Source organism: Anomaloglossus baeobatrachus, chromosome 2, assembly GCF_048569485.1.
Source record: "Anomaloglossus baeobatrachus isolate aAnoBae1 chromosome 2, aAnoBae1.hap1, whole genome shotgun sequence".
Taxonomy (NCBI): Eukaryota; Metazoa; Chordata; class Amphibia; order Anura; family Aromobatidae; genus Anomaloglossus; species Anomaloglossus baeobatrachus.
In genome coordinates, this window is record NC_134354.1 from 736725516 (window position 1) to 736747483 (window position 21968).

The window sequence follows — 21968 nt, forward strand, 5'->3', positions numbered from 1 at the left end:
CAGGAAGAGTCCACCCTGCAGATCAATGTTCTGGAAATCAGAGCAATCTATCTTGCCCTGCGAGCCTTCCAACAATGGCTGGAAGGCAAGCAGATTCGGATTCAGTCGGACAATTCCACGGCGGTGGCGTACATCAACCACCAAGGGGGAACACGCAGTCGCCAAGCTTTTCAAGAAGTCCAGCGGATTTTGACGTGGGTGGAAAGCAGAGCGTCCACCATATCCGCAGTTCACATCCCAGGCGTGGAAAACTGGGAAGCAGACTTTCTCAGTCGCCAGGGCATGGACGCAGGAGAATGGTCCCTTCACCCGGACGTGTTTCAGCAGATCTGTTGCCGCTGGGGGACGCCGGACGTCGATCTGATGGCGTCACGGCACAACAACAAGGTCCCAGTTTTCATGGCACGGTCTCACGATCACCGAGCACTGGCGGCAGACGCCTTGGTTCAGGATTGGTCGCAATTCCGACTCCCCTATGTGTTTCCACCTCTAGCATTGTTACCCAGAGTTCTCCGGAAAATCAGGTCCGACTGCCATCGAGCCATACTCGTCGCTCCAGATTGGCCAAGAAGGTCGTGGTACCCGGATCTGTGGCATCTCACGGTAGGCCAACCGTGGACACTACCAGACCGTCCAGATTTGCTGTCTCAAGGGCCGTTTTTCCATCTGAATTCTGCGGCCCTGAACCTGACTGTGTGGCCATTGAGTCCTGGATCCTAGCGGCCTCAGGTTTATCTCATGAAGTTGTTGCCACAATGAGACAGGCTAGAAAACCATCCTCAGCTAAGATCTATCACAGGACGTGGAAGATATTCTTAGCGTGGTGCTTGGCTCAAGGGTTTTCCCCCTGGCCATTTGCATTGCCAATTTTTCTTTCCTTCCTGCAGTCTGGGTTGGAAAAAGGTTTGTCGCTTAGCTCTCTTAAGGGTCAAGTCTCCGCGCTATCTGTATTCTTTCAGAAGCGCTTGGCACGGCTTTCTAAAGTACGCACGTTTCTCCAAGGAGTTCGTCATATCGTTCCTCCTTACAGACGGCCATTGGAACCCTGGGATCTGAACAAGGTTCTCATTGCTCTCCAGAAGCCGCCTTTCGAGCCTTTGAAAGAGGTTTCCCTTTCTCGGCTTTCACAAAAGGTAGTTTTTCTTGTGGCGGTCACGTCTCTTCGGAGAGTGTCAGAGCTGGCGGCGTTATCTTGCAAATCTCCCTTCCTGGTGTTTCACCAAGACAAGGTAGTACTGCGTCCAATTCCAGAGTTTTCTCCCAAGGTGGTTTCTTCCTTTCATCTCAATCAGGATATCACTTTGCCATCTTTGTGTCCGCATCCAGTTCACCAATTTGAAAAGGGTTTACATCTGTTGGACCTGGTGAGAGCACTCAGGATTTACATCTCTCGCACGGCGTCTCTACGCCGTTCTGATGCGCTCTTTGTCCTAGTCGCTGGTCAGCATCAGGGATCGCAAGCTTCCAAATCCACCCTGGCGCGGTGGATCAAGGAACCAATTCTTCACACATACCGTTCTGCTGGGCTTCCGATTCCATCTGGACTGAAGGCCCATTCTACCAGAGCCGTGGGTGCGTCCTGGGCATTGCGGCATCAGGCTACGGCTCAGCAGGTGTGCCAGGCGGCTACCTGGTCGAGTCTGCACACGTTTACCAAACACTATCAAGTGCATACCTACGCTTCGGCAGATGCCAGCCTAGGTAGACAGGTCCTTCAGGCGGCGGTGGCCCACCTGTAGGAAGAGGCTGTCTGACAGCCCGTTCATGGGGTATCTTTTTACCCACCCAGGGACTGCTTTTGGACGTCCCACTGTCTGGGTCTCCCAATTAGGAGCGAAAAAGAAGGGAATTTTGTTTACTTACCGTAAATTCCTTTTCTTCTAGCTCCAATTGGGAGACCCAGCACCCGCCCTATTTGTTCTTAGGGTTTCGTTTTTCGGGTGCACATGTTGTTCATGTTGTTTTCTTAAGTTCTCCGATCTTGTTATCGGATTGAATTTGTTTTTGAAACTGTTATTGGCTTTCCTCCTTCTTGCTTTGGTACTAAAACTGAGGAATCCGTACTCCTACGGGAGGGTGTATAGCCAGAAGGGGAGGGGCCTTACACTTTTAAGTGTAGTTCTTTGTGCGGCCTCCAGAGGCAGTAGCTATACACCCACTGTCTGGGTCTCCCAATTGGAGCTAGAAGAAAAGGAATTTACGGTAAGTAAACAAAATTCCCTTCTTTGGCACAATCCGTCATCAATGCAAGTCTATGGGAAACAACGGAATCCGTTAACTAATTCCGCTGTTTCCCAAGACAGCGGATTGCGCCAAAAAAAACCCGCAAGTGTGAAAGTACCCTAAGGATAAGTTCACACTTCGGTTGTTTTAAATCCGTCAGGTCCGTCAGCAACCGATCAGTCGTTTTCAAGATGTCAACTGATGCAACTGATGTGTTTTTTACAGGATTCCTTTCACAGGAATCCTGTGAAAAAACGGATCAGTTGCGTCCGTTACATCCGTTATGCGTCCGCTTTTTGACAGATCAGTCATGATCCGTTTGTGTTTGGGACAGCCCAGGGGGTGTGCCAAACATGCTGGGCATGGTCAGTAGAGCATGACGGAATCCTGCGCTGGATTCCGTCGTAAGACTGATTACGACGGAATCCAGCACCATAGACATACATTACAAGCTTGACGGATGGCAACGGATTCCTGCGGGGCGCGTTTATTTTGCCGGCCCGAAAAACGTTACATTCTGCACTGCTCCCCGCTCGGCGGTCAGTCAAAAACGACGGACCGCGACGCAGCGGATGCAACGCAGGGTCATCAGTCGCAATCCGTCACTAATAGAAGTCTATGGGGAAATACTGGATTCCTGCAAATATTTTGCAGGATACCGTAATTCCCCAAGGCTACGGATTGTGACTGATGCAAAACAACTGAAGTGTGAACTTAGCCTAAACTGCATCATGTCAATTATTTTTGTGGTTTTTCCCTGCAGTTTTCACTAGTGATGGGAGGACTCGCAGATACCAGGGGTTGGCGGGTCTAACCGGATTTAAAAAAAAAAAAAAACAAAACAACAAAAAATATATATGGTCCCTCTTATTTTGGTACACCGCCAAGATAAGCGCACATCTGGGGGCTGCACCCTGTAGCCGTATGCTATATCTGTGCTGGAAAAAACAAAAAAGCCAGCACCAAATGTGTACTACAGCACTAAACATTCCAAACTGTACTTATTATAAAAAATTTTTTGAGATTTTTGGCAAAAAATTGCAATTTCTTGAGCTGCTTCGCCACGTCACGGCAAATCTCATTTGAAGCAGTCCTACACTAAAATATTTTTATAAAATGTGCCATACGGCCTCACATATGAATAGTAGAACTGCTCTTAGCAGCACTCACCTGGTCTATTTCAATCCCGTACCCATGACTGAGTCATGGCTGTGGGCGGGACAGGTCCAAGCAAATGCTGCATGAAGTAAATAGCCTGTGGACAAAGCCTGATGACTTAATGTGAACAGTCACCAACCGCCAAAATCCAGACAGATGGAATACATCCCAAATTGGGGTGCATAGCAAGGTTGACCTCCACCTTGCTATGCACCCCAATTTGGGATGTATTCCATCTGTCTGGATTTTGGCGGTTGGTGACTGTTCACATTAAGTCATCAGGCTTTGTCCACAGGCTATTTACTTCATGCAGCATTTGCTTGGACCTGTCCCGCCCACAGCCATGACTCAGTCATGGGTACGGGATTGAAATAGACCAGGTGAGTGCTGCTAAGAGCAGTTCTACTATTCATATGTGAGGCCGTATGGCACATTTTATAAAAATATTTTAGTGTAGGACTGCTTCAAATGAGATTTGCCGTGACGTGGCGAAGCAGCTCAAGAAATTGCAATTTTTTGCCAAAAATCTCAAAATTTTTAAAATAAGTACAGTTTGGAATGTTTAGTGCCGCAGTGCACATTTGGTGCTGGCTTTTTGTTTTTTCTTTTTTGCTATATCTGTGCTGGGTGTAATAAGGGGGACTCTATGCCTTTTTTTTTTTTGTTTTTATTTATTTAGACTGTACAATAGTTACGTGTAGACAAGCGCCTGTGATTTGGAAGCATCAGACAGGCTGTCACTCAGCGTGAGAGCGCGTCTGACTGCAACCAATCACAGAGGCTAGTGAACAGGGAAAGCAGTGAATATGTATGAGGCTAATGAGTGGCCCTGGAAGCAGAATGACTCTGCACTGTAAGTACAGCGCTCGCTTTATTTTTTTTCCTTTTTTTTTTTTCTCTTTCTTACACAAGTGCTGAATTTGGATCAATCTGGGCCCAGGCCCGACACTCGGGTACCTTTGTTACCGCACGGGTTCGACTAAACAGTCCGAGTCCATCCATCACCATTTTTCATCTATTATGTAGAAATAATAATAATAAAATAAATGTGTTGTCAAAAACTCATGTAAAACACCTGTTTTTGTGCCACAGGGTGCCTTTTTGTGGTGAACACAAAACTGCAGCGCGCGGATGTACCATTAGCCATCAAATTATGGCTACAAAAGAGCACGACCTGTGTCAAACATGAAAGCCACCTTGCTATCCAGGGAGGCTGCATGTTGGCACGGTTTTTTGCAATGTCATGGTTGATGCATCTGATGTTCACCACCTACCCTGAGATGAAGTCATCAATATCTTATGCCTGGAAAACCCCTTTGAGACAAAACAAATGTACCCCCTCCTCCCACTTATTTTATCTTTCACTAAGGGTATGTGCCCACAATTAGGACTCGCTGCGTCCTGGACATGGCGAGTCCTGACCTGCGGGTCCGCGAGTCTCCTCCGCAGGAGAACACAAAAGACCACAGCTACTCGTACCCACGATTAGGGTGCAGTGCGCTGCGGTCTCCTCGATGTGTTCTCCCTACGGAGGAGAATGCAAATCCGCAGCAAACACTTGACATGCTGTGGTCTGGAAAGACGCTCCGCGGGTCAGTGTTTGCTGTGTAAAAAAAAAAAAAAACCAAGCACAGTGAGCATGGGATTTCTAGAAATGCATCCTCTGTGCTTGTACTGTACAACTCAGCGTTTTGGACGCAGAGTAAACACGCTACATTTAAAACGCAGCAAACGTTGATCGTGTGCACACAGCCTAAGGACCGCTTTACACGCTACGACATCGCTAAAGCGATGTCGTTGGGGGTCATGGAATTGGTGACTCACATCCGGCCGCATTAACGATGTCGTTGCGTGTGACACCTATGAGCGATTTTGAATCGTTGCAAAAACGTTCAAAATCGATGGCATGGGGGTCCATACCCAATTATCGTTGCAGCTGCAGGTACGATGTTGTTCGTCGTTCCGGCGGCAGCACACATCGCTATGTGGGACACTGCAGGAACAAGGAACCTCACCTTACCTGCGTCCACCGGCAATGAGGAAGGAAGGAAGTGAGCGAGATGTTTGTCCCGCTCATCTCCGCCACTCTGCTTCTATTGGCCGGCCGCTTGGTAATGTTGCGGTGACCTCGCGGTGACGCCGAACGCACCTCCCCCTTGAGGGAGGGATTGTTCAGCGGTCACAGCGATGTCGCTGAACAGGTATGTGCGTGTGATGCTGCCGTAGCGATAATGTTCACTACGGCAGCGATCACCACATATCAGCGGTACGACGGGGGCGGGTACTATCGCACTCGACATCGCCAGCAAATGCTAGCGATGTTGCAGCGTGTAAAGCGGCCCTTAGTCTCCATTTTAATATTATTTTTAGATCTTCATCTATTACATTATAGTAAGAACTGTTACATGTTTTGTTTTTTTGTTTTTTTTTTTTTAATTAAAGTGTAAAATATTAAGAAACTGCAAAATTTTAATATCTTTTAAAGAGCAAATCTATGTATTATTTATTTTATACTTTACCTGGCTCTTCCCGATTTGCCTTGGTGTGGTGGCAATTGGGGTAATGAGGGAGTTAATGGCAGCCCGCAGCAGTCAATAAGTCCTAGATTAGTGATGGCAGGCCCCCCCCATTACTAATCTGTAAGTGAAGGTAAATAAACAAAAACACCGAAAAAATCCTTTATTTGAAATAAGACAAAAAAGCAACCTCTTTCACCACTTTATAAACCCCCCACCCCCACCCAAACACCCCTGCAGGTCCAACGTAGTCCACACGAGGTCTCATGACGCTTCCACCACTGCTACATCTGAAGCTCCTAGCGAACACTATAGAACATGACTGCCTGTCCGCTGTGAGCTCCACGCAGCGACTGAATTGAGCTGCGCTGTCAGTGGTGACGTCACTCAGGTTAACCACAGCTGAAGTCCTCCACCTGTGACCGCAAATCACCTGAGTGACATCACTGCTGATTGCACTGCTCACTTCAGTTGTTGCTTGGAGCTCACAACGGGAAGTCATGTTCTATGGCACTCGCTGTGAGCTTCAGATGTAGCAGTTTTGCCACAGGTGCATTTTTTTGGAGGGGGAGAGAGGGGGGGGGGGGGGGCAAAACCGTACATATTTGTGGTCACCTCAAAGATGCAACATTTGCACATAGCTTTGCATTGTTTCTCTTCTCTTTGCAGACTATGAAGACGAATCTCCAATGCGAGTGCTGCACGACCTGCGCTCGGATATCATGAGCATGAAGGTGACGTACATGAATAGAATTATACACATTTGTTCAGCTGTTGTTTTTGGAAATGCAATAAAAGTGAATGAAAAGTGTCAAGAAAGCCCAGACACTCCCATCATTCACCTCAAAACATAGGTCTCCGGACCCCAGTGTCTGAGGTCGGTGCTGGCAGCAGAGCTCCGAAATAATCCTAATAGCATTGCACACCATATTACAGAGGGCAGTAATGGGGGACTGATACATTGCATAGTTACATAGGTTGAAAAAGAGAGGTCCATCTAGTTCACCCTTCCTCCACCAATTCTACATTTTGTCACTAAATCATTTTTTACCGACAATGTTGTGTGCTGAGGAAATCATCCAGCCCTTTTTTTAAAAGCTGTTATATTGTCAGCCATTACTACCTCTTGTGGGCGGCATTCCACAGTCTGACTGCTCTAACTGTAAAGAACCCTTTCCTATTTAGCTGCCGGAATCTCTTTTCTTCCACTTGCAATGTATGGATTTTTATTTTTTTTTCTTGCTTCTGATAAATCACACTGTCCCTCTTTTTACAGAGTGATATTCAGGCCACCATTGATAAAAACGAAACGAAAGGACAAGAACTGAATAGCTTCATAAAGATCTGTAAAGTTCTGCAGCAGAGAAATGCCTCCGATATCCAACTAATCAAAGACACGTTTCAGAAGTACGGCTATAACCTGCCTGAAGCTGAAGGTAATATTATCTACACATTATATGGCCGTACAGTACGGCTATGGCTCTGGTAACACTGCATTGCTGGCATCTCAGACTTTTATTTCAGCATCTTCCACTTCAAAAATGTTGCGGGCATCTAAAAGACGCGGTTTGCACATACCGTGAGGCTCCTGCACACTTAGCTGATGTTCTGCAGATGCTGCGTCTGACTTTTTTTGGCTTTCTCCCTTTACTTTGACTTTTGGCTTGCGGAATTCATTTATCTATATAATCAGTATCCTTACACATCGCTCCTCTACTGATGTTCTTTAATCAATTTTTTCCACTTTATTCATGGCTCTACAGAACATGATGACTCCGCTGAAGAAGTAAACTCTAAGAGCGTTGAGGAAGGTTGTCAGAGCGCGGATCCACCAGGCCTTCCACCGCCGCCGGTCATGGAGAAGCCGGCAGCATGGGATTTACTGCGAGTCCCCCAGCTCTCCGACTTCGGCCTGTCTCACTACCAGCTTCCCGTAGTGTGGAAACCGCAGATTAAAGAGCAGGCACCAGAAGAGAAGCCAAAACCCTTATATCAAGATATCCGCTGTATAAATGTGGCCAAGACGCCAAAGTACGCCTTATGTAGGGAAGAAGACTTCTCTCAAATCCAACATTTTGGGATAAGTGACAACAGCGCCAACCTGAACGATGACTACACCATGGCGCTAATAAACAAGAAGAAAGGAAGGTATGTGACAGGAAGGCTTATAGATGGGCCCACGTGGACGGCAATATCCAGGTCCGTTCTGGATTTCCATTTACGCTTCCCTAGAATATACTGTGATCCTTATACAAATACCCTCTCCTATTTTTGCATAGACCACATGGCAGCCTCTGACTGTCCTAGTGATACCTGCAAATCACATAAAATAACCATACCGGATCACCTTCTATTAGAACTGTGCACTCTGGAATGCCTCTGTTGTTCCTCCTGGAAGTTTACTATTCAAATACATCATACACAAGAGTAATGGTAACACCCAATAGCCAATAAATATATTTCCAGAGGAATAGAAAAATAATTGCACAATTCAGGATTTTAAAGGGAACCAGTCACCTAATTTGTCCCCTATTAGCTGCGCCCACCACCTGTGAGTCCTTATATACAGCTTTCTAGAATACTGTATACAAGAGCCCAGGCCAGTCTGTATAATAGAAAAAAAGACCTTTTATTGTACTCACATGCGGTCTGGTCTGATGGGTGTCTCAGGTCTCAGTCCCGCACCTCCTTTCTTCTTGTGATCACTGTCCTCCTTCCTCTGCGTCCTACATCATCCACACAGAAGCCTCCATTGCACTCCTGTGCACTTCTTTGCCCAGCTGTGGGCAGAACAAAGTACTGTAATGCGCAGGTGCGGGGAAAGGTCAAACACCGCCGGCGCATGCGCACTACAGTACTTTGCTGTGCCCTCAGCAGGGCAGAGAGAAGTGCGCAGGAGCACAATGGAGGCCTCTGTGTGGATGACGTCAGATGTAGAGGAAGGAGAACGACAATTGCGAGAAAAGCGGAGGCACCGGATCAAGACTAGCGACGCCCATTAGACTGGACTGCCTCGTTGGTGAGTATAATAAAAGCTGTTTTTTCTGTTATACAGAGCGGCCTGGGCTCTTATATACAGCAATCCAGAATGCTGTATAGAAGAGATCACTGGTGGTGGCCGCAGCTTATAGGGGAAAAACCTGGTGTCGGGGTCCCTTTTAAAGTGTTTGAAGTGTTTTTTTTTTTTTTTTTTTTTTTTTTTTTATAGAGGCTTATACATACTCACACAATCTAATAGCAGATTATTATTATTATTATTATTATAAAAAAAATAATAATATTATTTTATTATTTATTATTATTATTATTATTATTATTATTATTATTATTATTATTATTATTATTATTATTATTATATCTCTATTTATTCCATGGCGCTTTATATATGAAAAGTGGTACAGCTAATAAAAACAAGTACAATAATCATGAACAATACAAGGCGCATATCACATGTATTTCCTCACTGTTTATTAGCCACAAGTTGAAGTAACAGCTGTCTTTGTGTGAATTGGCGCCTAATCTACATGTAGGAGATGCCTCCTGTCTATGACATAATATTGGAGGAGGTTCTCCGGAACAGGCGTCATTTCATAATTATTTATCGCAATATTGTCTCCATGCTAATATATGATCAATATAAATCCGCACGGAACAAATGATTTGCGAGATTTCTGGACCTTTTTTCCTTTTGTAAGTCAATGTTGCATAAATGCTCCTAAAATACGGTTCTTAGGCTACATGCGCACGCTGCTTCTTTTTCGTGTTCACAAACTGCAGCCAAAACTGCACCTTGTCAGAGAGAGCCTGGAAATGTCACAAAAAATGTAGGTACTTTTTTGGTGCGTTTTTGCTGCTTTTTTGGTGCGTTTTTGGCTGCAGTTTTGTCAACAATTGTTTCATGTATTTTTCAGTTCAAACAAGCCCATTAAGCTTGTTGAATTGAAAAAAAAAAAAATTAGAAATAAATAAATAATTAAAAAAAAAAAACTGGCGTGCGGTCCCCCCAATTTTAATGCCAGCCAGATAAAGCCATACGGCTGAAGGCTGGTATTCTCAGGATGGGGAGCTCCACGTTATGGGGAGCCCCCCAGCCTAACAATATCAGTCAGCAGCCGCCCAGAATGGCCGCATCCATTAGATGCAGCTGTTCTGGGACTGTACCCGGCTCTTCCCGATTTGCCCTGGTGCGTTGGCAAATCGGGGTAATAAGGAGTTATTGGCAGCCCATAGCTGCCAATAAGTCATAGATTAATCATGTCAGGCGTCTCCCCGAGACACCCTCCATGATTAATCTGTAAATTAATGTAAATAAACACACACACACGAAAAATCCTTTATTAGAAATAAAAAACACAAACACATTCCCTCATTACCAATTTATTAACCCTGACAAAGCCCTCCATGTCCGGTGTAATCCAGGATGGTCCAGCGTCGCTTCCAGCTCTGCTGCATGGAGGTGACCGGAGAAGCAGCAGACACTGCCGCTCCTGTCACCTCCACACAGCAACTGAAGACAGCCACGCGATCAGCTGAGCTGTCACTGAGGTTACCCGCGGCCACCGCTGAATCCAGTGACAGCGGGTAACCTCAGTGACAGCTCAGCTGATCGCGCTACTGCGTGGAGCTGATGGGAGCGTGGAGGACGGAACTTTCAGTGGTGGCGGTGGCAGTGAGAGGGGTCCATCATCTTCCCTGTGCGGGGACAGCGGTACTTCGGGGAACACGTGGAGGACGGGACTATCAGCGGCGGCAGCAAGAGGGGGATGGACATTGGCGGCTGAAAACATTGATTTTTCCCTCTCGCTGCCGCCGCCGCTGATAGTCCCGTCCTCCACATCATCTCCCCTGTGCGTGCAGCATGCTGGGAACAGCGGTACTTCGGGGAACACGTGGAGGACGGGACTATCAGCGGCGGCGGCGGCGGCAGCGAGAGGGGGATGGACATTGGCAGCTGAAAACATTGATTTTTCCCTCTCGCTGCCGCCGCTGCTGATAGTCCCGTCCTCCACATCATCTCCCCTGGGGACAGCGGTACTTCGGGGAACACATGGAGGACGGGACGGGACCACTTGCCTGTTACCTCACTTCCTGACAAATCACCTGCGTTTTTGGTACCAAAAACGCAGGTAAAATGCACCACTTTTGATTAGCATGCATTTTTCCTGCGTTTTTTATGCCCTCATTGATTTCAATGGGTGACAAATGTTGACAAAAACGCAGGAAGATTAAACATGCTGCATTTTTTTTTGTCACAAACTTTTGACAAAAAAAACCGCTGACAAACTGCAATGTGCGCATGACAAATCTGACTTCTCATAGACTTTGCTGGGAAGTCAGATGTCAGAAAGTTCTGCTGACAAAACTGCAGCCAAAAAAGCTGCAAAAAAGCAGCAAAAAAAGCAGCGTGCGCATGTAGCCTTACTCCTATATTTCTCTGCAGTGGTCCTGAGAAACCAGAAGGACCATCCAAGGACATTAAAAACCTGCTGGCCACCCCGGCTCATCCGACTTACAAGAGCGGTAAGTGGCTACAAGCCGTATACTTTTTGGCGTAGAGTCATATGATGAAAAAGCTTGTCCATGCCCTTTTAAAGGGAATCTGTCACCAGGTTTTTGCCAACTAATCTGAGAGCAGCATAACATAGGGGCAGAGACCCTGATTCCAGTGATATCACTTTTCGGGCTGCTTAGTGTAGTTGTGGTAATCTACTGCTGATTAATCTGTGATTTTACCATTACAGGACTACTTGGTGTGCTGCAGGTAGTCCAGCATATTCATGAGCTCTGTATAACTGCTACATCTGCAGCAGAGAAAACATTGATTTTATCAAATTGACAGCAAGCAACTCAGTAAGTGACACATCACTGGAATCAGGGTCTCTGTCTCTACATTATACTGCTCTCAGATTGGGGAGCAAAAGCCTGGTGACAGATTCCCTTTAACCACATGTATCTGGTCTGGGTCCTGTTGGACCGCACATGTGCTAGAACCTAATAATCAAAATTTCCGTATAAATATCACCATTAAATTTCAATATATATATCAAAAATACCTTCAGATAAAAAATTTGTTAGAATTAAATAAATAAAGGGAATGATGGTGCAAATATCATTAAAATTATTATTTTTATTCAACAATTAAAATAAATATTTTACAAATCCATATAAATATTAGGCAGGAAAAAATGTCCCATAAATTATAGCAGCGGTTTTACTAGGAAAATAAAGTGCATAATGCCAAGATCACTTAAAAAGTCAATCCCTAATATATGACAAAGTGCACAGTGCAAAATTGTATCTAAATCCTATGTCATATATAAATAAGGTTATGGTATAATGATCCTATGTAAAAAGATTTTAACAATTCTTTAAATTGCAAGGAAAATGATACCTTAAGTGATCTGTAAAAGCTCCAAAGTGTACCGCAAAGCCCCGACACGTGTTTCAGCGATCCTTTCCTCAGGGGGTGCTATAGGGGAATGTGGTTGATGACCCATTTATACTCTGTTTAATTTGAAATTGCCGCCCATAATTGTGATCATGTGTGTTCCATTACGTGGTATTCGTGAAAACTGTGGAAAAAGAAAGCGCAAGAGATCAGTGAGTGGCGCATGAGAATGAAGTGCACTGCCCGTAATCAGAATCATTAAAGAATAAGTAATTTTCTATAGATTACTAATTGATCTTGGTCAGACTTTTCCAGCTGATTTGTCACCTTATTAAAGGAGTTGACTACTACTTGGTCAAAGCCTTCTTAAATACTGTAGTCCTCCCAGAAAAGTAACTAAGGAAAGAAAAAAAAAACCCCCTCATCACCTGCCATATTATTTTTATGTCACGTGACTGGTGCAGCGCTTACATTTCTGTAGCACCCAGGGATATGGGGTACTCTGTTCCGGGCAGTGTACGTCCTGGGGATGTTGCGATGGTGGCTGTTACCCGGTTCCGTGCCATGGGCCCTTTTTGTAATGGGGATATTTACATTGGATTTGTGAATAAAGTTTATACGTGACGCCAATTGCGGTGTTGCGGCTAAGTGTAGGGAGCCGCCGCTGCAGAATGTCTCTACTGGGGCTGATGGTATTGCAGCTAGTATGGTAGTCCCTCCGCAAGTAGGGTATTGCCCCAGAGGGTGTATGGTGCGGTGGGTGTCGGAAGAAGGGAGTCCACACAGGTATTCAGTGCAACTGGTTTACTCATGGCTGAGATGTTAACTGGTTGCCTGAGGCCGGCTGGTTTCGCCTCCATGTCCCCTTCGGCCCAGTGCCAGTCTGGTTCTCTGGTACCTTCTTCTCCTGCACCTGTCTCCGGTAAGTGGGTCCCCGTGGTATAGAACAACTGGGGGTCCCCGGTCTGTGGTTTGTCCACCTCTGTCCGCCTAACGGTAGCGTGAACCCTGTGGGGTTGGAGTCTCTGGTCCTGTCCCCGGTTCTCCCTTTGCTACTGAGTCTTTGGATTCTTTAGGGTCATAAAGGTCCTTGATGGTCCCCTCGCTGTGCAGGTGTTCACAGGTCGGCTTGAAGCTCTTTCCTGTCCTAGGGACCTTTACCCCGTCGGTGTGCAGTTCCGGGAGTACTCCACCGGCAACCACTTCTCCTGGGTCCCAGATCACCGTTAACCCGAGTGAAGAGGCTCCTCTGTCACACCCTCAACCTTCACTCGACTTAGACTGACTACTTTCCACAGTCTGCCTCTCTCACCTGGTCAACTAGAGGACTGGAGTGGCTCCACCTCTAGGAGGCCATCCATTGGTCCCACCCTAGCTAGGTACCATTATATGGGGGATTTGTTTGGGTAAACTGGGATTACCTGGGTCCTTGGTGTTACCGGCACTGGGGTTCTGGGTCCCTACAGGGGTAGGCCCTGCATCCTGATGGAGATGCAGAACCTTGTAGCACCCTGATAGCTTCAGGGGCGCTATATTTCCATCGTACGAAACTTGGACATGCATTGCACCCCATTAGTAACCACTGATTGGCAGCAGCGCTCACATGACATAAGTGTTGCACTGGGAGACGTGGCACAGAAGCTGTAGGAACGGAGCCGGAGTTGAGTATGCATTATTTTATTCAGACAACCCTTTCTCAATTACTACATTCCCCCACTGAAAAATAATACACAGTCTGTGCTCACATACGGTGCTGGCGCTATTTCAACTACGTTGGCGCCAGGTTTTACGTAACATTGTGACATGAGCTCTGCAGCCAATCACCGGCCGCACATGTGCCGCTTAACTCTCACATCCTTCGGACGAAACGGACATTCGTAGGACATAAGGGCTGTTGCTGTTCCCTGACTTTTGATTTTAGTTATGTCTGAAGGAGGTGAAAGTGAAGCGACACGTGTCCGCAGACTGGCTGCAGAGCTCACGTGACATAATAATGTCACGCAATCCCTGGGACACCCAATGCTGGCACCAGATAGGAGTACAGCCTGTTATTATTTTACACAGAGGGGAAATATAGTAATTGAAAAAGGGGTTGTCCAAGTAGTGGATAATCCCTTTAAAGGGTTGTCCAATGAGCCTAAAAAAACATCTCTACTATAGTTAAAAATAATTTAACTAGAGCTGATGCTCTTGTATTTGGCACACATGGGATCTCTGCTATTAGATGAAATATCCAGCAATTCACCATCCCATTTATTTGTAGATTTCAGATGTGTGGACTCCCCACTACCACCTGTATTCTGCACCCCAGGACTGAAGGTCCTTAAGAAAGTAGGCCTCAATGTACTGGATGAACAGTGTGACACAAAGCACCTTGAAAGCAAAGCAGAGTAAGTGGAGGGTACACAGCGGTATACATGTATTCTAGGAATATTATCTAGTATGTAAGCAAGTGTGGTACAGAGGATGTTAAAGGGCATCTGACAGCTGTTTTTTTGCTACCTTATCTGAGAGCAGCATGATGAAGGCAAAGAGGTTCTGAATCCAACAATGTATCACTTAGATTACTGGCTGCAGCCATTTTGAAACCATTAGAATTTCTTTATCGTTCCTTTGGGAGACCCAGACCATGGGTGTTTAGCTTCTGCCTCCGGAGGACACACAAAGTACTACACTTAAGTGTAGCTCCTCCCTCTGAGCTTATACACCCCCTGGTGAGCAGACCCAGCCAGTTTTATCGCTTTGTGTCAGGAGGCATACATCCACACATGCATTCTCATCTGATTTGTTTGATTTTTGGAAAGAGTTTGAAGAAAAGCGGGTCCATGTTGGACTCCCGGCATGTCCCTTCTCACCCCACTGTGTCGGCGGTGTTGTTAAGGTTGATTTCCAAGGCTGGAGCCTTACATGCCGCGCTCCTTCACCATCTCTCATGGGCTCTGGCTTGAAGTGGGAGCCAGCACGGTCTCCATGTCTAGCAGGAGACCGGTCTCCATCCGCAGCCCTTCAGGACCCTGCTGGACCGGAGCACTCATCCCCAGGGACCTGGCCCTGCGTCTCGGCAGCTAAGTACCTGAGACGTTTATGTATGGGGGTCCCTGTGCTTTATTGTTTGGGGAGAGTGTGTTTGCTGTGTTTTTTTTTTTTTTTTTGTTTTTTTTTTACATTTCCGGCGGGTTCTCTAGCTGTCGCACGAGAACCGCGCCGATGGTGCCTGCTCGTTGGCTTCGCCGCTCAAATTTAGGCCCCGGCTTCGCCGGAGGCCTAGTTTCTGTTTCACTGCCCTCGCATGTCACTCATGCAGAGAAATAGGCTCAGCTCCGCCCGGCGGCCGTTCTGCACAGGGGAGGGACACTCCCCACTGCTGTGCGTGTCTCCTCCCCTGTAGGTTTCTATGGCCCTCCAGATCCCGCTCTTCAGAGCAAAGTCCCGCCCCCTCTCTTCGCTCCGGCGGCCATTTTCTCAGATTCACTCAGACGCTGGTCTGCGCTCTGCATCCCTGCTGGGTGCTGTGTTTGGAGGTCCGGGCTTTGGGATCTGGAGGGCACACAACACCGCATCAGCGGTCTGGTAAGCCACAACCTCTGGTTGTGGACCTCTGTATATACTTTCTGGGGTTCATTCTCTTGCAGAGCCCCCACTCCAGCAGCATGTCTCACACGAGGAGCAAGGCTCCAAAGCTTTATTCAATATGCACTGCATGTAAGCTCCTGCTGCATGAACCGAGCATCTATCCACATTGTGATGCCTGCTCTAACCTGGCGGTGCCACAGCCTGGAGTCTCACCTCCAGTGGTCTCTCAGGCGGCTCCTGCTCCTGTGGCTGATCCCCCGGCTTGGGTAGAATCCTTTTCTATGTCTATCTCACAGTCTTTTGCTGAGTCCATGGGACTTCTGTCCAGGACTTTGCTGAACATGCATCAGCCCCCTTCACAGGGTGCCTCTGCTGCTAGGGGTCTCTCAGGACCGGAGCTCACAGAGGATTCATCATCTGGTCCCAGACCCCATCCTCCTAAGAGACGCAGGGTTCCCTCTCCTTCCTCGTCCCGCGGCTCTGATTCAGGAGCTGACTCGCAGGATGAGGAGGATGCCTTTACGGGGGGCTCGGAGGTTAACTCCATGTACCCCATTGATCTGTCCGAAAGTGACTCAGATCTTAGTGATTTGATTGCTTCCATTAATTCTGTACTGGATCTCAATCCGCCAGTATCAGAGGAGCAACCCTCTCTGGCAGAAAAGCACCAGTTTACCTCGCCTAAGAGAGCAAAGAGTGTGTTCTTTAACCACTCCATTTTTCAGGCCGCTGTGACCAAGCCCAGGGCCTGTCCTGACAAACTCTTCCCAAAGCGTGGTTCTGATGACCGCTTTCCCTTTCCACCTGAGGTGGTCAAGGAGTGGGCTCATTCCCCAAAGGTAGACCCCCCGGTGTCTAGACTCTCAGCCCGGACCGTTGTCGGTGGCTGATGGCACCTCCCTTAAGGATTCCACTGACCGTCAGATTGACCTTCTGGCCAAATCCGTATATGAAGCTGCGGGGGCCTCGTTCTCCCCGACTTTTGCAGCAGTGTGGGCTCTCAAAGCCATCTCTGCTTCTCTAGAGGGGATGCATTCCCTCGCCAGGGAATCTATGCCCGAAATGGTTGCCTTAACTTCCCAAGCTTCAGCTTTTTCATCCTATGCCATGTCTGCCATGCTGGAGGCTTCTCACCGCACTGCGGTGGCTTCGGCTAATTCCCTCGCTATCCGCAGGATCTTGTGGCTTCGAGAGTGGAAGGCAGATGCTTCTTCAAAGAAGTACCTTGCTGGGCTCCCTTTTGCTGGGTCCCGGCTGTTCGGAGAACAGCTGGATGAAATTATTAAGGAAGCTACTGGCGGGAAGAGTACTTCCATGCCACAAACCAAAACCAGGAAACCTGTCCAGGGTAGGAATCAGTCGAGGTTTCGCTCCTTTCGTTCCTCCAACTGGTCGTCCTCTAAGCCCTCGGACTCGTCCACTAACTCAGCCAAGGACCAGAAATCCAACTGGCGCCCAAAAGCGCGTCCACAGAAGACCGCAGGAGGTGCTGCCGCTAAGGCAGCCTCCTCGTGACTATCTGTCCGCGCCAGCAACGTCCTTAGTCGGTGGCAGGCTCTCCCACTTTGGCGACGCGTGGTTTCAACACGTCTCCGATCAGTGGGTGAGGGATATCATCTCTCACGGCTACAGGATAGAATTCTCTTCCAGCCCGCCAAACAGATTTTTTCTCTCAACTCCCCCCTGCTCCAAGGCCGCCGCCTTCTCACAGGCCGTGGCATCCTTGCAGGCCAACGGAGTAATTGTACCGGTTCCCGCCCGGGAACGGTTCAGAGGTTTCTACTCAAATCTCTTCCTAGTCCCCAAAAAGGACGGTTCCTTCCGGCCCATCCTGGATCTCAAGCTTCTCAACAAGCATGTTCAGGTGCGGCACTTTCGCATGGAGTCTCTGCGATTAGTCATTGCTTCAATGACCCAAGGGGATTTCCTGGCATCCATCGACATCAGAGATGCCTATCTGCATGTGCCAATTGCAGTTTCACACCAGCGTTGGCTACGTTTTGCAATCTGAGAAGATCATTTCCAATTCGTGGCTCTCCCCTTCGGGTTGGCCACAGCTCCTCGGGTATTCACCAAGGTCATGGCAGCAGTGATTGCGGTCCTGCACCTACAGGGGTTGGCAGTGATTCCTTACCTGGACGACCTTCTAGTCAAGGCTTCATCCAGCGCGGACTGTCAGCGGAGTGTCTCGCTCACTCTCGCCACTCTAGCCCAATTCGGGTGGCTTGTCAATCTTTCCAAATCCACTCTGACTCCGACCCAGAGTCTCACGTACCTAGGGATGCAGTTCGAGACTTTGCCGGCACTTGTGAAGTTGCCCTTAGTCAAACAGCAGTCCCTCCAACTGGCGGTGCGCTCTCTGCTGAGGCCCCGCCGTTATTCCCTCAGGCGCCTGATGCAGGTGCTGGGTCAAATGGTGGCGTCAATGGAGGCTGTTCCCTTTGCCCAGTTCCATCTGCGTCCCCTGCAGCTGGACATTCTCCGCTGTTGGGACAAGCGGCCTTCCTCCTTGCACAGGTTAGTGGCTCTGTCGCCACAGACCAGGAGCTCTCTTCAGTGGTGGCTTCGGCCCCTCTCTCTGTCCCAGGGGCGCTCCTTCCTGGCCCCGTCCTGGGTGATCCTCACCACGGATGCCAGTCTATCCGGCTGGGGAGCGGTATGTCTCCACCACAGAGCGCAGGGCACTTGGACTCCGTCCGAGTCAGCCCTTTCGATCAATGTGCTGGAAACCAGAGCCGTGCTTCTAGCTCTCCTAGCTTTTCACCACCTGTTGGCGGGCAGGCACATCCGAGTCCAGTCAGACAACGCGACAGCGGTTGCCTACATCAATCACCAAGGCGGGACACGCAGCCGCCTGGCAAGGTTGGAGGTACAACGCATCCTTCAATGGGCGGAGGACTCCAAGTCCACCATATCCGCAGTACACATCCCAGGCGTGGAAAACTGGGAGGCAGATTATCTCAGCCGTCAAACCGTGGACAGTGGCGAGTGGTCCCTGCACCCGGCAGTGTTTCAGTCAATCTGCCGCAAATGGGGCACTCCGGACGTGGACCTAATGGCATCCCGTCACAACAACAAGGTTCCTGTTTACGTGGCTCGCTCCCACGATCCTCAGGCATTCGCCGCGGACGCTTTGGTTCAAGACTGGTCCCATTTTCGTCTGTCCTACGTGTTTCCCCCTTTAGCTCTCTTGCCCAGAGTCCTGCGCAAGATCAGAATGGAGGGCCGTCGGGTCATCCTCATTGCTCCAGACTGGCCCAGGCGAGCTTGGTACCCAGACCTGCTCCATCTGTCCATAGAGGTGCCGTGGCATCTCCCGGACCGTCCAGACCTTCTCTCACAAGGTTCATTTTTCCGCCTGAATTCTGCGGCTCTCAAATTCACGGCGTGGCTCTTGAGTCCTGGATCTTGACGGCTTCTGGTATTCCTCCGGAAGTCATCTCCACTATGACTCGGGCCCGTAAGTCTTCCTCCGCCAAGATCTATCACAGGACTTGGAAAATTTTCCTGTCCTGGTGTCGCTCTTCCGGCCATCCTCCTTGGCCATTCTCCTTGCCGACCCTTCTGTCCTTTCTACAGTCCGGTCTGCAGCTAGGACTGTCCCTCAACTCTCTCAAGGGACAAGTCTCAGCTCTGTCAGTGCTGTTCCAGCGGCGTCTCGCCCGGCTGGCTCAGGTCCGCACCTTCATGCAGGGCGCGTCTCACATCATTCCGCCTTACCGGCGGCCCTTGGATCCCTGGGACCTTAATTTGGTTCTCACGGTTTTGCAGAAACCCCCCTTTGAGCCTCTTAGGGAGGTTTCTTTGTTTCGTCTTTCACAGAAAGTGGCCTTTCTGGTGGCCATAACTTCCCTCAGGAGAGTCTCCGATTTGGCTGCGCTCTCTTCGGAGTCACCTTTTTTGGTTTTTCATCAAGACAAGGTGGTTCTCCGTCCGACTCCGGACTTTCTTCCTAAGGTGGTATCTCCTTTCCACCTTAACCAGGACATTACCCTACCTTCCTTTTGTCCGGCTCCTGTTCATCGCTTTGAAAAAGCGCTGCATACTCTGGATCTGGTGCGTGCTCTCCAGATCTATCTGTCTCGCACCGCTGCTCTTAGGCGGTGCACTTCTCTTTTTGTGCTAACCACAGGTCGGCGCAATGGCCTCTCTGCTTCTAAGCCGACCTTAGCCCGTTCTATTAGGTCGACCATTTCGGACGCCTACCAGTGTTCTCAGGTGCCTCCCCCGCCGGGGATCAAGGCACACTCGACCAGAGCTGTCGGTGCCTCTTGGGCTTTCAGGCACCAGGCTACGGCTCAACAAGTCTGTCAGGCTGCCACTTGGACTAGCCTGCATACCTTTTCAAAGCACTACCAAGTGCATGCTCATGCTTCGGCAGATGCGAGCTTGGGCAGACGTATCCTTCGGGCGGCTGTCGCCCATTTGTGAAGTTAGGTTCTGCCTACTTCTTAGTTTTTTCGGTTTATTTCCCACCCAGGGACTGCTTTGAGACGTCCCAAGGTCTGGGTCTCCCAAAGGAACGATAAAGAAAAAGAGAATTTTGTTTACTTACCGTAAATTCTTTTTCTTATAGTTCCGTATTGGGAGACCCAGCTCCCTCCCTGTTGTCTGTTGGCAATTTCTTGTTCCGCGTGTTTTCACCGGCTGTTGTCGTGAACAGAGTCTCCGGTTGTTCCGGTTCTTGCTCTGTTTTACTTGTTGGTGGCTATTCTCCTTCAGCTTTTGCACTAAACTGGCTGGGTCTGCTCACCAGGGGGTGTATAAGCTCAGAGGGAGGAGCTACACTTTTAAGTGTAGTACTTTGTGTGTCCTCCGGAGGCAGAAGCTAAACACCCATGGTCTGGGTCTCCCAATACGGAACTAGAAGAAAAAGAATTTACGGTAAGTAAACAAAATTCTCTTTTTTTTAGATTTAGCCATGTAGCAGAGCTGAGAGCTGTCCCGCCCACATCCGGCTCTGTATAGAGATTGACACCTCGCTGTCAATATAGAATCGGAGGAGGGGACGTGCCGGACTGCGATGTGCTTGTCTTTGTAGTCCAAGTAATGAGAAGTGTCCTGCTGCTTAACCAAACATTGCCAATACACCACAGATCGGACTATGACAAGAGAGGAATCCCTGAATTCTCTGTTAACCCGTGCAGCATGCTGGCTTCAGCTTACATAGCAAAAACCTGCTGACAGATTCCTTTTAATATTAAGGCATAACTTCTATTTCTTAGTAAATGGAGCTCTCAGCGTTATTTTATACATAATAGACTTTGAGTTCATTTATATTTATTAGGAAATAAGTTATGTTTTAATAGTAACATACCCTAGCAGGTTTACTTACCCTCTTAGGTAACTAATTGTATCTATTTTCAGTGAAATTGTGTGGTAAAAAGAGGCAGTATCGATGGCCATCGTGTTTTTGTGCTTTCACTTTTTTCTTACCCTGCTTACAAGAAGCATAACTTTTTTCCATCCCCATAGCCGTATGAGGTTGCTGGACTGGATGTACTGGATCAAAACCATCACGATTTTATGTCTTAGATTTTTTTTTTTTTTTTTCTAAATACGGTTTAATAACTATATTTCTTTGTCGCGCCATTGGGAGACCCAGACAATTGAGACCCAGACAATTGGGTGTATAGGCTATGCCTCCGGAGGCCGCACAAAGTATTACACTAAAAGTGTAAAGCCCCTCCCCTTCTGCCTATACACCCCCCGTGCTCCCACGGGCTCCTCAGTTTTTTTGCTTTGTGCGAAGGAGGCAGACATGCACGCACAGCTCCACAGATTAGTCAGCAGCAGCTGCTGACTATGTCGGATGGAAGAAAAGTGGGCCCATATAGGGCCCCCAGCATGTTCCCTTCTCACCCCACTCTTGTCGGCGGTGTTGTTAAGGTTGAGGTATCCATTGCGGGTACGGAGGCTGGAGCCCACATGCTGTTTTCCTTCCCCATCCCCCTTGGGGCTCTGGGTGAAGTGGGATCCTAATCGGTCTCCAGGCACTGAGGCCGTGCTCCATCCACAGCTCCTGGGGACTCTGCTGGATAGGAGCCGAGTATCGTTCAGGGACATGGCCCTGCTACTTGGAGGTACTCTGTATCCCCGTGGGGACCGCG

At 48.3% G+C, this 21968-nt stretch overlaps 1 protein-coding gene across 2 annotated transcripts in view; it reads left to right on the forward strand.

Moving 5' to 3' along the window:
• Window positions 1–21968, forward strand: part of SKA3 (spindle and kinetochore associated complex subunit 3) — a 58678-nt gene that overhangs the window by 8863 nt on the left and 27847 nt on the right. For both annotated transcript variants that reach the window (XM_075334636.1, XM_075334637.1), the window contains exons 3-7: window positions 6567–6631; window positions 7174–7333; window positions 7661–8045; window positions 11338–11417; window positions 14549–14675. In XM_075334636.1, coding sequence (XP_075190751.1) covers window positions 6567–6631; window positions 7174–7333; window positions 7661–8045; window positions 11338–11417; window positions 14549–14675 — 817 coding nt within the window. The remainder of the gene's footprint in view (window positions 1–6566; window positions 6632–7173; window positions 7334–7660; window positions 8046–11337; window positions 11418–14548; window positions 14676–21968) is intronic.